The 13,134-nt window shown below is 41.7% G+C and overlaps 1 protein-coding gene across 1 annotated transcript; it reads right to left on the bottom strand.

Moving 5' to 3' along the window:
• Positions 1-298: 298 nt before the first annotated feature.
• LOC137299190 (uncharacterized) lies at positions 299-9,730 on the bottom strand. The gene is made up of 8 exons (XM_067831763.1): positions 9,572-9,730; positions 7,934-8,205; positions 7,006-7,222; positions 6,127-6,584; positions 5,145-5,278; positions 3,276-3,439; positions 2,145-2,636; positions 299-600 (listed from the first exon to the last, which is right to left on the bottom strand). Exons 1-8 carry the CDS (start codon positions 9,572-9,574, stop codon positions 349-351), a joined length of 1,992 nt encoding a protein of 663 aa, XP_067687864.1. The 5' UTR covers positions 9,575-9,730; the 3' UTR covers positions 299-348.
• Positions 9,731-13,134: the final 3,404 nt, after the last annotated feature.

Below are 13,134 nucleotides of genomic sequence, written 5' to 3'. Positions count from 1 at the left end.
TTTCACAACTTTGAAGGATGATGGCATCCTACGAACCTAAAATCTTTCAGATAATCTCAATTCTGATTGGAATGAACTTCTAGTGCTTAGTAAATTTTACGGACAAAACCAACCTTGTGAAAAATATTGTTAAAGCAATTAAGTGTTCCAAAATCCGTGTACGTTCGATAATGAGAAAACACTTGGTGTTTGGAGCCAGTGCGCAATAGAAAATGACTTATTATTAATGTTACATTGCCAAAAGCGGCGTCATAAAACACACCCACTCTCTCGTGTATGAATGTCTCTATAACAACTGTTAGCTTTTGCATGCACTTTATTCATGACCTTGACAGGAAGCTGGACAGTTTACACAACATATAAACTGGAGGGATGGCCGTCCCAGCAGCGTGGTTTCCCGTCGCAATTGAAAATGCTGTATTTGTTATTTTTCCCGTATATTAAAAGCTGATGGGTGTGGTCTAGGACTTTGCTTGTGAGTACCTTTACGCGAAGATCGTCTTCCATTTTTTCCTGATCGTCGACGGAGACGTAGATGTCGTGGACGTGGGGGCCTGGGGGTGTCTTGGTTGCAACGCCCATTCTCAGATGCACCGTTCCCTGGTTAATACAATAAGGTACACAATGTTACACCCTCGCTGGATGTTTTTAAAAAATATAATGGCAACGATGTTATCAATTCTAGTTAACGTTAATAACTATCATTCTACGGTGACCTACATCATTTCGGAACTTCCTCTCCATCAAACCAAACCCACCGCCTTGGTTCCTTCATAAACTTGAGTATGTGTGCGAGAAAGGGTATAAAATTACACCGAATTTACAATGTTTCAGCAATATCACGACTGGGGGACACTTGAAACAGGTTACACTCTTTCTATCATATTGAGAATCGAACCCAGGCTTTTGGCTTAAGCTTCAAACCACACTACCGTCCTAAGCGAGCTTTGAATTGTTTTTCCATATATCTCACGGCTTACAACGCGTGAGGAGTGCCAGAATAAAGTCTGTTACTCTTTTACATCCGGAGGGACCTATGGTCCGCTGTCAAGTCTTTTTTAAAGGACCATAGCCAAGGTGGCGGATCCTGGTTCTGTCAAGGGACATAACAATTTACAGTTATCTAAAGCTATACAGCCAACTAGGCATAGTATTAACATAGTTTTTAAATTCATATTTTTTGTCTGACGGACTCAATCACTCCAATCATTTGATAATTTCTGTTGATGCAACGAGTCCCTTCAAATTAAGCACACATCACAGATGGGTCTTCAATATTGAATATCTTGCTGTCGCTTGGTACAAGATCATTCCAGAACTGATTGCTCGAGGTGAGAAGTCGTTGGAGACACCAACACCTGCCTTCACACAATGTGCGAATGTAGCGAATCGAACCTGGGTGAAACGAACGCTTTAACCACTAGTATAAACCAACCCCCCTTGCCGATACAAATGAGAAATAAGCCTGACGTAATTATTTAGAAACATTCCTGCATTTTCAACTTCCAAGAATGTCGTTTAGTTGCCTCTGTAATGAACCATTTCATATGCACACTCACCACTACATGGAATAAACACTGGTTGCGTTCAGATGTCACGATACCATTTTCCCATTAAATCCGTGTTAGATTTTTCATTGTGTTTCGATAGTTCCATACAAATGTCGAATCGTTGTTACCTGGGCATAAACAACATGTTACTGTCAACTGTCAGCGTACTCAGACTCATGACCCGCTTGTTGACCTGTGAAAATTCTGGTTAAAATTGGTCTTCAGTAACCCATGCTTGTCGTACGAGGCGACTAATGGTTTGGGGCGGTCAGGATCGCTGACTTGCCTGGCTGACACCTGTCATCGTTTCCAAGTCGTGTAGATCGATGTTCATGCTGTTGATCACTGGATTGTCTGTTCCAGACTCGATTATTTACAGGTCGCCGTCATATTGCTGGAATATTGCTGAGTGCGGCGGTAAACAACAACCAACTACAAACACACAGCCGCTCGCTGATTCTTGTTTCCATCAGACCCGTCAATAACATTGATATGAATAATCTTCACCTTGAAAGTGCATCTCCATCGCACTGCACTTACATGACTAATTATCGATGTGACCATTTTTTTACAATACTGGTAATGGTGTCTCACCTTTTGACTTCCTAAGTCTACCATGGACGGAAGTTCCTCAAACAGTCCTTTGTACTTCTCCATGTCCATCAGCATGTCCTTGAGGGCATCAAGTTCCTTCCAGACGCCAGACCCCTCCCCGTGGACGGGGGCGATGGGGTACCGCATCCTGATTTTTCCCATCCCTGGGATATTAGGGAGCAGGACCCTTGGCCCAGAGGCCACTGCTTGATGTACCTTTCCTTGTTTGTCCAGAACACCGACGATGTTGGACGGATTCAATGACACTCCTTGGCCCGAGAACAACGTCGGGGGAGTTCTGTAGTAGGCATCGTACCTGGAGCCGTTGTAAGCCGTTTGGGGCGTGTGGCCTCCCATCCTTTGCTTGTCGTGCTCCTGGGAACCCTTTGGCCAGAAGTCCAAGTTCAAAGGGTTCCAGCTCAAAATGGGGGTCAGATAGATAACCTCAAGGGGGACAGCGTAGGAGTAGCGTCGAGACCAGGACTGGCACGTCTACAAATACAAAAGAACATTAGACGTGAAAACATTAGAATCAGGTAAGTCCTTATGCCAAAGTCATCTGGAAGTGAGTGGGTAGTGTCTCCAAAACAAGCTCTTTCACACAAAATATCCCTTGCATATTTTCTTTCCTGGCGTTTGGGGTACCAAGATAAAACGTCAAGCAATATGGTGGTCGTGAGGCTGGAACACAGCAAACCAATTTGCTTGAGGTTGACAGATATGTAGAAAAAAACAACAAAAACAAAAAAAAAAAACCCCAAAACAAAAAAAAACAAAAACAGCTGCATTTATATCATTGTCCTGGTGAGGCTCACTATTGTTTACATCACCTCGTATACTAAACGCAATAACTCAATTTCATGTAATTTTTAAAGATTTTCTTAAAGTTTTCCTAACGGTGATTTATCATTTTCTATTGGTCATGCATTTCGCGTTTCGAAATAATCCTTCACATGATTAATTAACTCAGCATCAGTTTCTGTCGAATACAGAGAGGCTTTTGAGTGAGTGAGTGAGCGAGTGAGTGAGTGAGTGATATGGCGATTTGGATTTGGTCATCTGTGTTAACATCAACACTGCATTCTTTTAGGGAATCGAACCTGGTCCTATAAAGTATCTGAAATGCCAGACCTTGTGTTTAGACACAGGGTTCTCCGTGCACTGCTCCACCTTCATGGGGGATATGTCAGACTGAGTGGTTTGCGCCACAAACAGGTTCATGTCGGAGAAGCCGCGATGCATCAGCTGCTCTTTACCTCCGCCTTTCCCAACCTTGTACCACCGGTGATAGTATGCTATACAAGCATAGAAAAAGCAGATATTGAACATTATCTTACCTCACACATGAATGTCGCTTTCTAATTGGCTAAGCGTTATTCTATTATTTTCAACGTACCCCACTTACAGGCGATGTATTATTTTCAATGTACACCGCTGGGAATTCCGAACCCTTCGGGTGCTTCATGGTAGTACTTTTTTTTATCTCGTATAACATTGAATCACGCATCAAGCACGGAAATTACCGATGTTTTGCGTTTGAAAATCGATGGACGGGAGATAACTCTAAATCTGTTTATCTTGTACATGTCGTCTGCTAACTGGCGATTCGCATCGCATACAACAGAAGTGCTTCAAACAGTTCAAAATTAAAATTCAGGTGTACGGTAAGATAAATACGTTGTTCACTGGTCCCTCGGGGGCCATGGGCTCATGTACCCTAGAGGCTTGTTTAAGTTCCCCTGGCGCTGCGTGCGGACTCGTGGAACATAAACAAACCTCGAGGGTACATGAGCCCATGGCCCCCGAGGGACCAGTGAACAGCTTATTTTGTGGACACGGAGTGCGACATTAGCTGCAACTTGAAGCGTTCATGAAATCTAGTTTTTATGCATACAGAGCTCTCTGTTAAGTGCTCTAGCCGAACAGGTAAAAAATTCTAAATCAGCCACTGCAATGCTGTGTATTATTTACACTTTTTGCCTTTTACAATCTGTTAGTCAGACCGGTGTATCGTAAATTAGGTCTTTGTGAATAAGGTTATTATATGACCAATTATATCATCGTCCAACCTTTACCAAGGTCACTCATACTAATTTATCTCTACAAAGTGTCATTCTTTTCCGATAACCAACGGTAAAATATTGGGAGAAACGAATAAGGGGACACGAGAAAGGACAAGTGCTGTTTCATTCCTTAAGATTGTTTGAAAATCTTAGATTGAAACCGAAGAAAGAACAAGTTACAGTGAAGAGACGTTCCCTTGAGCTCAGAATATTTTATCTTTGTATCAACAACATGAAATACGAATATGGTATACGGTTGGGTAGGAATCGTGATTCATGAACACCTTCTTGGGATATTTGGCATCTAAAATAGACTCAGATTAACGAAAGGGCTTTGTCGTTGTAATCTAAATTTCCATTTCTGTCTGAGGGGCATGAGGTAGCCCCATATAGCTAAAGTGCTCGCACAGAAGATCAGGGACATTTGTTCCTATCCAACGTCATACTGCTGAACATACAATGAACAATACGCCGCTTTTAGTAATATACCAGCAATATCCCCACGAGGACACCAGAACGGACATTGATTCCATGTTGGGAATCGAACCCGGGCCTTCGGCAACGCGAACGCTTTAACCACTAGGCTACCTCACCGCCCCCATACTTACATACACATATTTGGAAATCTATTATACGTTAACCTTAAAAGACACCGCTCTCTGAAAAAATCTGCATTGGTTCCCAAATGAATACAAGCGACAAAAATCCTTTCATATCCATAAGAGATCCTCGTTAAAGTCACAGTCGACTGTATAATTCCGATTTTATTTATTACGATTATGCGTTTGTTTGTCTGTTTGTGTAACACCTCGATCAGCAATATTGCACCTGTATGATGGTTATCTGTAAACAATGTGATTTGAAGAAATTCATTCCTCTTTCACAGAAAAATGTCCCCCCGCATGAGGTCTGATTTGGTGATTCCGGGTTTACACACCTGTGTTCAATGGGGTGTTGTCTAAGACGTCGTAGAGTTGTTGGCCAAAGACATCCTCCGTCAAATGAGAATGGTAGTTGTTGAAACCGGGAATTTCACTCATCAGTTCGTCGAGGAGAGTGTAGTTCCTTCCTCTGATACACAAATATATGAAGAAAGATTTATGACATCGAAACATTCTTCAAAATTGGACATGATTCATTTAAACAGAACCACAAATTATCTTACACCTTTGACCTGCGATCTACATTCTATTGCATATGAGTAACAGAAGATTTTGAAAAAAAAACACAGGAAAATTGTAACAAAAACGTTGAAAATCGCAAACCAATGTATGCATAGGATAGATCATGATTGTGTCCTCTGTTTTCAAACATCGATTAAGAGGTACAATATGAAATCTTCATTGGATGTAGCTCATGCATTTACCGTTTCTGGCGATTTTTACACGCGCGATATTTTACAAATGTATTTGTGAGCAAAATGTGAATAATTTTGCATCGATTGGAAAGTAGTGAATGTATTCTGTATGAAACATGGCGGTTCCTGTCCCCATCTAATATATTTTATTTTTAAGCAAACTATCAATAGTTTTACATAATTTGGAAGTAATCAAAATTGTTCCGTATGCAATAACCACTGTTGGAGTGAGTGGATGAGTTTAGTTCTACGCCACACTCTATTCCAGCTGTATGGCTGTAAATAATCGAGTCTGGACCAGACAATCCAGTGATCAATACCATGAGCATTGATCTGCGTAATTGGGAACGAACCGAGAACATGTACCAATCAAGTCAGCGAGCCTGACTAACCAATCCCGGTAGTCACTTCTTACGACAAACATGGGTTACTGAAGACCCAAATTCTAACTTGGACCGTCACGGTTAGAATTGTTGGATCTACCCCTGGTGATGGTAGGGGTCTTTATGATAAACTGCCACTTAATGACGGAGACTGGAACATAAAACTAGTATGCGCATACTCATCATCATCGTAGAGGGAGAATCGTGCTGCTGGATCATGACGTAACTGACTCTTGGTCTGTCCACGTGAAATTCTTGCAGACAGGTCATCTTGGAGATTGAGATACTTCAAGGGCAGATCTCTGGTCAGTGGATGGCAGAGGATGCGATAGTTCCACTGAGCAAGCACCGGCTGACCGTTTACCACGTCCATGATCGTTGAAGGGAGGAAAGCTAAGTCCTCCTTTAAACTCTTGCTCCCAGTGTAGGTTGTGAACCTGACTTTTTCGTGAAGGTCCTCCCAGCTGGTGGCGTCGAGGGCGTGCCTGTCGCTGCTGAAGGGCTCCTGGATGTGTGTAGTGTTTTGGGTCCATGCTCCTTCTATGTAACATAGGACGGGTTTGAAGTACTTCCTGTAGTCCCGCACGCTGTGGTCCTGATCTTGCCAGGCTTTGAACCATGCTTTCATTTCTGTCACCTGTGACAGGCAATGATAAAATGTACAGGCAATGATAAATGTACAAAATGTACTATATGTACATATAGTACAGCTATATTACACAATAATGCACGTCGGAACATCAATTTCGAATTCATTCTACCATACAAGAACACGCACAAGAGAGTTTACGAACATCTCTACAACGTGTTTATTTTGAACCACCTCATTCATCCATCCATTTATTCAGTCATTCGTTCAATGAGAGAATATGGAAACTTTCATAGGCATTTCATAAGAGGGCAAAGTCTTCACTTCTAAGCAGTTACTCAGCTGACTTTATTATTAAACAATATCTCATTATTAATTGGAATGTAATTGAAGGATAAACACTAAATATATTATGTTTAACGAACAATGTCCCTGTGATAGAGATTCATCGTAAATATTTTCAAATGACCTGTTCAGGGAGTGTCTTCTTTGACGTCACTTCTGAAGGTACGCTGGGAAACGGAATGTACTCGGTTGCCCGATAGGCAGCCGATTTCCTGCTAGGCATGCGCAGTTTATAGTCGTTGTGCCTCGTTCTGAACTCTACCCCGTTCATGACCATGTTCACTTCTCCCATTCCAAGCGTGCGGTCATAGTTAGCATGGTCGTGTATAGCAGAAGCAGTTCTGGAGGAAAGACAGTTATGATTAATACGAATTTACGTTTACCCTGGTATATAAGTAAATCCAACATGTTTGTTAGCGAAAAGTGTGGAGATAAGACTTAACTCTTGTAATTCAAAGTTAGTCCTAACAATTGTACTAAGTCAACAGTAAACAAAAATAAATAAAATCGGCTGCATTAAATACTCTGGACAGCGGTACGAGTGAGTGAGTACGTGTAGTTTTACGCTGCTCTGAGCAATATTCCAGCAATATCACCGTGGGGGACACCAGAAATGGATTTCACACGTTGTACCCATATCTAGCATCGAACCCGGGTCCCCGAGATGACGAGCGAACGCTGTTACCACTAGGTTACCACACCGCCCGACAGCATTGTCGTTGGGTGGGTGAGTAAGTTGGTGAGAAGGTGAGTCGGTGAGTCGGTGAGTGAGAGTGACAATGATCCATAATATTCTCTGACTGACGCTCCTGAAGATGTGTGTTACAGAACAGAAGGGTCTCGTCCTGTGACAACACTTTTTATATTGCTGACAGGCTCAGAGGCAATTAGGCATCACACGATGCACAGAACCCACCCGACGGACTCGCATGTAGATGCGCCTGTCAGGAAAATTGTCTTTCGACGTCGGAGCACGATGCTATCTACTGACTCACCGTGTGTGTATAAACACAGGCTTTCGTGGCAAAGATCAGACTTTCTATCTGACTTACTTGTATGTGTGCGACTCCGAATCATAAGGTCTGGGTCCGTCGTTGTATAGTCTGATCTGTTTGATCCCGGACTGCCCTTCAGATCGGATCCTTTCCTCCACGTACAGCTGCTGCTGAATCATCTGCTGCAGAATGGCCTCCATCTTGACCTTGAAGTTATCCATCCTCACCTTCAGGTTCCCACGAGGGAAGGGTGTGGTCGTTGTGGTGACGTGTACGCGCGCGTACACACATTCAGCCAACACCAACAAAACGAAACTGGCGTAGCGTATCTGGAAACACACAACATGACGCAGTGACATTACTGCGCGGTGGTGTGTGGTCCTGGGCCCCGTTTTACAAAGCTCTCGTAAACCTAAGACCTCGTAACTTTCCTCATAGCATTCCTATACTGTAACATTGACTAGCTATAGTCGTAGCGCTAGGAGAGCTTGGTGAAACGGGGCCATGTGCACAGAACTCGGTGACGTCAAGCAGCATTGGACTCGGAGAGGGCGCTTCCTTGGATTTGTGACCCTGGTCGGCAGCTGGACTCCTGAGAGTTTCTACGACATTCGTTCTTTCCCTCAACAAAACCCACGCGACACATGTTGTTTCATCTCAGGCAACTGAGTTTGTTCAAAATTGCCTCTGCTGACCCCGCAGAAAATGGGTACCCAGTGGGATAAGTCATGTGAATAATAACCTAGCGCCTCATTGGCAGGTTGGATTATCTATGGTAATAACAGTCAGAATGTTAGCGCTATGAACATCCAACTAATGAATGGAATTTAGCATATTACAAATGCACTCATCATAACTATTAATTTTCTTGCACGACGCAATAAGCCCTCAAATTCCTGAATTAACTCTGATGGCCAAATCTAATGGAAACTCCGTCGGTTCATGAACTAGTGAGAACAGCTTTCTTGAAGGATTTGACTTCAATTTTCACCACCTCAATTCAAACTCTTCAATTTGTACAGATGAAAAATACACAAAACACACAAACAGAAGATGAAACATCTTTCCATGGTATTTGAATGTAGATACAATGACGCTCAGAAACGAAGTGATATACTGGAGTGAGTGAGTGAGTTTAGGTTTATGCGATATCACACATTGTACCCACCTAGAGAATCGAACCCGGGTACTAGAGCGAACGCTTTAACCGTTTGACTACCCCACCGCTCCTCATGCGCTGGAACATCCACATCGATATACCTATTGGATTTGTGACTTTGGGTTTAGTTCATTTTCGAGGTACAAAAATCAGATACAAAACAAACAATAAGTATTCGTGTTTGAATTAAACGGTCTTAGGAAGTGAATCGTGCTGAATGTGTGTTTCAGTCAAGACGCATGATCTTTGTAGAAGCATATGACATGATCTGTATCGGGGTCAGTTAGTTAAGCCCTGCCTCACAGCTCATAGCTTTGTGCAGCGACAAGTCCATATCACATTTGTTCATCACCGATGATGATCTCAGCTTCACCAAGTAATATAACTTTGTCCGTTCTCACCACAACGCTGACGCAAAGTGACGTCACCCACCCGCTCAAATTTACTATTAATTGGTGTTTAGCCTTCACTCCTGTCCTATATGAAAGGGGTTCGAACACCACGTAAGTGTAGAATTCTTTGTGGTCTGTACTTACCATTTTTGAATCGCTGTGCCAACTACCATGCCCAAGCTCAGTGGTCTTATATACGTCGTTCTATCTCAAGACGTCCATCTACGAGATAACCACCAGTTGGTTCCACAATTCCACCCAGCCTGTAGACACTATCGTCGTCACAAGCACCTGCACTGCTCACAACTTCTTTACCATCATTACGCTTACAGTTATCAAAAGGACTTATCATTTTTCGATAGTGAAAAGTTAAGTTTCTACTTTGGTACTTCTGAATTGAAAACTTATCTAAATAGATATACAGTTGTTGATAGATTGCTAAAACCTGATAAAACATGTATGATTAAATTCTTTTCGCGGCATTTCGAATCCAGTATGAGGGTCGGGTGCAGCAGAATTTACTTTGAAATTCTTGAGATTCCTAAGCGTATGTACTTTACATTAACATGAAACTCATTAAAGGAAGTCATCGGAGGATACCAAAGGCTGCCGCATCTTCGTAACAGGTGACCCATATATACCATTAACAAAACTAAACGATATTCAATATAACTTCGTCACAACTATCGATATTCTACATTTGTAATGAGATAGATGGTGTAAAAATAGATAGTATGACTCAGATTTGCTTAAATCACGGAACGTCAGATGGCCATAGATATTGCAAGATGACTGCCTCCTGTCAATCGATCCGTGAAGTTCCCTGTCTTCAATAACCCTTGTTTGTCGTAACGGGGTCGGGTGGCCAGGCTCACTGACTTGGTTGACGCATGTGTTTTAATAACTTAAACGTACATCAACGTACTCACACGTATCACTGTAATAATACATTAAGAATATTCTTAACACGCCTTTCCAGGCTTGATACCCTCCTCAACCTGTGAAGATGCATGGTAGAATAGGTCTTCAGCAACCCATGCTTGTCACAAAATGCTTGTCGTCAGGGGCGAATGACGGAATCGGGTGGTCAGGCTCGCTGTTTGGGTTGACACATGTCCCAATTACGTAGATCAATGCCCATGCTGTTGATCACTAGATAGTCTGGTCCAGACTCAATTATTTACAGAATATTAAAACTAAACTCACTGACATCATACCAAAGGCGCATGAAGGATGCTCAAAAAGCACAATCTGAATATTGTTATCCTGGACAACCTAAGCTACCTGTGAGGCGTTGAATAGTTCATGCTGCCGTCGTGACCAGTGAACAACATAAAATGAAGGGCTGGGGGAACATAAACAAACGTCGAGGATACTTCTGGGGTGGGGGAACATAAACAAACGTCGAGGATACTTCGACCCATGGGCCCGAGGGACCATTAAACACGGTATTTACCTTACCCAACATGTCGATGTCAATTGGAATTCTTTGAACCTTTTACAAACCATTTTGTATTCATCGATAAAATTTGCAGACAAAGAAGAAAGATTTAGGGTTGTCTTCCTTCCATCGATTTGCGTTCGCAAAACATCGGCAAGTGTCCTAGAGCATACGTGATTCAATATCTGCGTCAGGGACACTTGTAGAAGTCAGATTGGGCGCCATTATTGGTTTGAGCTGGCCATCCACTTTGTCCTTTACGAGCTTAGTGCCCTTGACGCGTTTCCATTTCATTCTTCTGTTTTGGAACCAAACCTTCACCTGGAACAGAATAAGTATATAGGTATGAGTGGGTGAGTGAGTGAGTCTTGTTTTACGCCGCGTTTAGAAATATTCCGGCAATTGCACGAAGGGGAACACCAGAAATGATTTAAACACATTTCTTCACCCATGTGGTGAATCATAGATAATAATACGCAGTGTCATTCAAAAAGTGCTTATTTGTAAGCTGTGTGTTATATTTAAGATTATAGGCCCATAGTAAAGGGCAGACGAGAGTACGTTTTTAGTTTGAGCAACATTGGTTGTTCACTGGTACTGAGGGGACCATGGGTTGATGTACAGAATTATCTCCCTTCCATTGACCTGAATTCGCACCACATCAGTTATTTCCATGCGTCATACGTGATTCAATGTTATTCGAGATGAAGTACTACCACGAAGTACCAAATGAGTTAGGCATTCCTAGGTACACAAAAAAATGTTACTCGCTTGTAAGCAGGGTACGCTGAGAATGATAGAAGAGTTCAAAGTCAGTACAAAAACGATATTTATGCGTGAAGTAAGATAACAACCCATGTTCCCGCGGGACCAGTGAAAAACTTATAATCGGGCAAATGAACATTTCTGATAAAACACCCTAAATAACAAACTCTTGTCATATTTAACGATAAAACTACTTTATATCTTGGAACAACACATGCAAACACACTGCTGTTTCCTGTACCATATGTGCTGTGGCTATGTTAAACTGTGTTTCCATATACACAGAGTCCCGCTATAATCAAACGGGGGTGTCTCGCGGTCTGTATTGTTCAGCAAAAATAACATCATGCATTCCGTTAAATCTGATTTCATCCTTTTATCTTATAAGAACAGAATAACCGAGATTCCAGATGAACATTACAGTTCACTATAGCACATATATTGACTCCGCACTTCAAACCTGCAGCATGGTAGCTGAAATTGCATCTGGAAACGGTTCGATTCTTGGCTGTGTGACAGTAGTGAGGTTGTTAAGGCACAAACTGTGCTCTTTGGGTTAAAAACACCAAATTTGGCACACGTATATCCTGAACCACTTCTGGATATGGATCAGCAGTGCCCCCTTGGTGGCAGAAATGCCAAGATGGCCGCCAATTTAACTGAAATCTCTAGAGATGTCAGTCTATGCTCAATATATCATAACTATCTTATTATATTCAGTATTTTCTCTTAGGATTATCATTAACAGTATTGTATGTAATTCACATCTTGTAGGTTGTGCCTCCTGGTCTTGTCACAATTCCAAGATGGAAGACAAAATAGACAGATGGTAGTTGTTGTTACCTTGCCTAGAGCTCGGTATGGAGGGATGGCATAGTCACTGAGTAAAACATTTATGTGTAAATCTTATGAAGAAACGTAATAAATCTATTTACGCTTCGAAATTACTCCGAATGTAAACATCCGCTATTGCAATTAAAGTAATATTCAAAGTGCTAAATGATATCGTATAGTATTGATCTTATTCAGTTTTCAGGTCACCAGAACATAATATGATACTGATTAGTTATGAGAATTCCATTGCATTCCATTGCAGCACTGGGACCAACATCATGCTATGAATACACACTGCCATTTACAGAGAGACATATACTAGTGTTTTATTCAGCATAAAGGCCAGAGGCCCATAATACAAAAAAAGTAGATTCGTTGAGATTAGCGCATATAAAATTGATAGAATTTACGTTTTCAGGGTTGCAGCTCTAGTTTCATGTATATATTTCAGAAATTTACAGACATTTATGATAATAGTTTTTTCTTTAGTTTTAAGTATGTGTATTAATTTTTGTTTGCTGTCATTGCCATACAAAAAATGGAGTGATAAACCTATTTCTAGCATCATTATATAAGTTACAATCCAGCAGGACATGTGTTTCATCTTCGATACATTTCAAATTTTCTGCTTTACTACTCTGTCAGCCATTGGAATGCCATTATATCT

Source organism: Haliotis asinina, chromosome 10 (genome assembly GCF_037392515.1).
Source record: "Haliotis asinina isolate JCU_RB_2024 chromosome 10, JCU_Hal_asi_v2, whole genome shotgun sequence".
NCBI classification, from domain to species: domain Eukaryota; kingdom Metazoa; phylum Mollusca; class Gastropoda; order Lepetellida; family Haliotidae; genus Haliotis; species Haliotis asinina.
The sequence above is the reverse complement of the archived record's forward strand: the minus strand, read 5'-3'. Positions and strand labels throughout refer to the sequence as shown.

Bases quoted from the DNA above. Each gene is read 5' to 3' on its own strand.
- LOC137299190 (XM_067831763.1), bottom strand. The intron at 6,585-7,005 runs GTCATTTGAAAA...TGCCTGTCACAG, and splicing joins AGAAGACACTCCCTGAACAG to GTGACAGAAATGAAAGCATG. The intron at 5,279-6,126 runs GTATGCGCATAC...TTTGTGTATCAG, and splicing joins TCCCTCTACGATGATGATGA to AGGAAGGAACTACACTCTCC.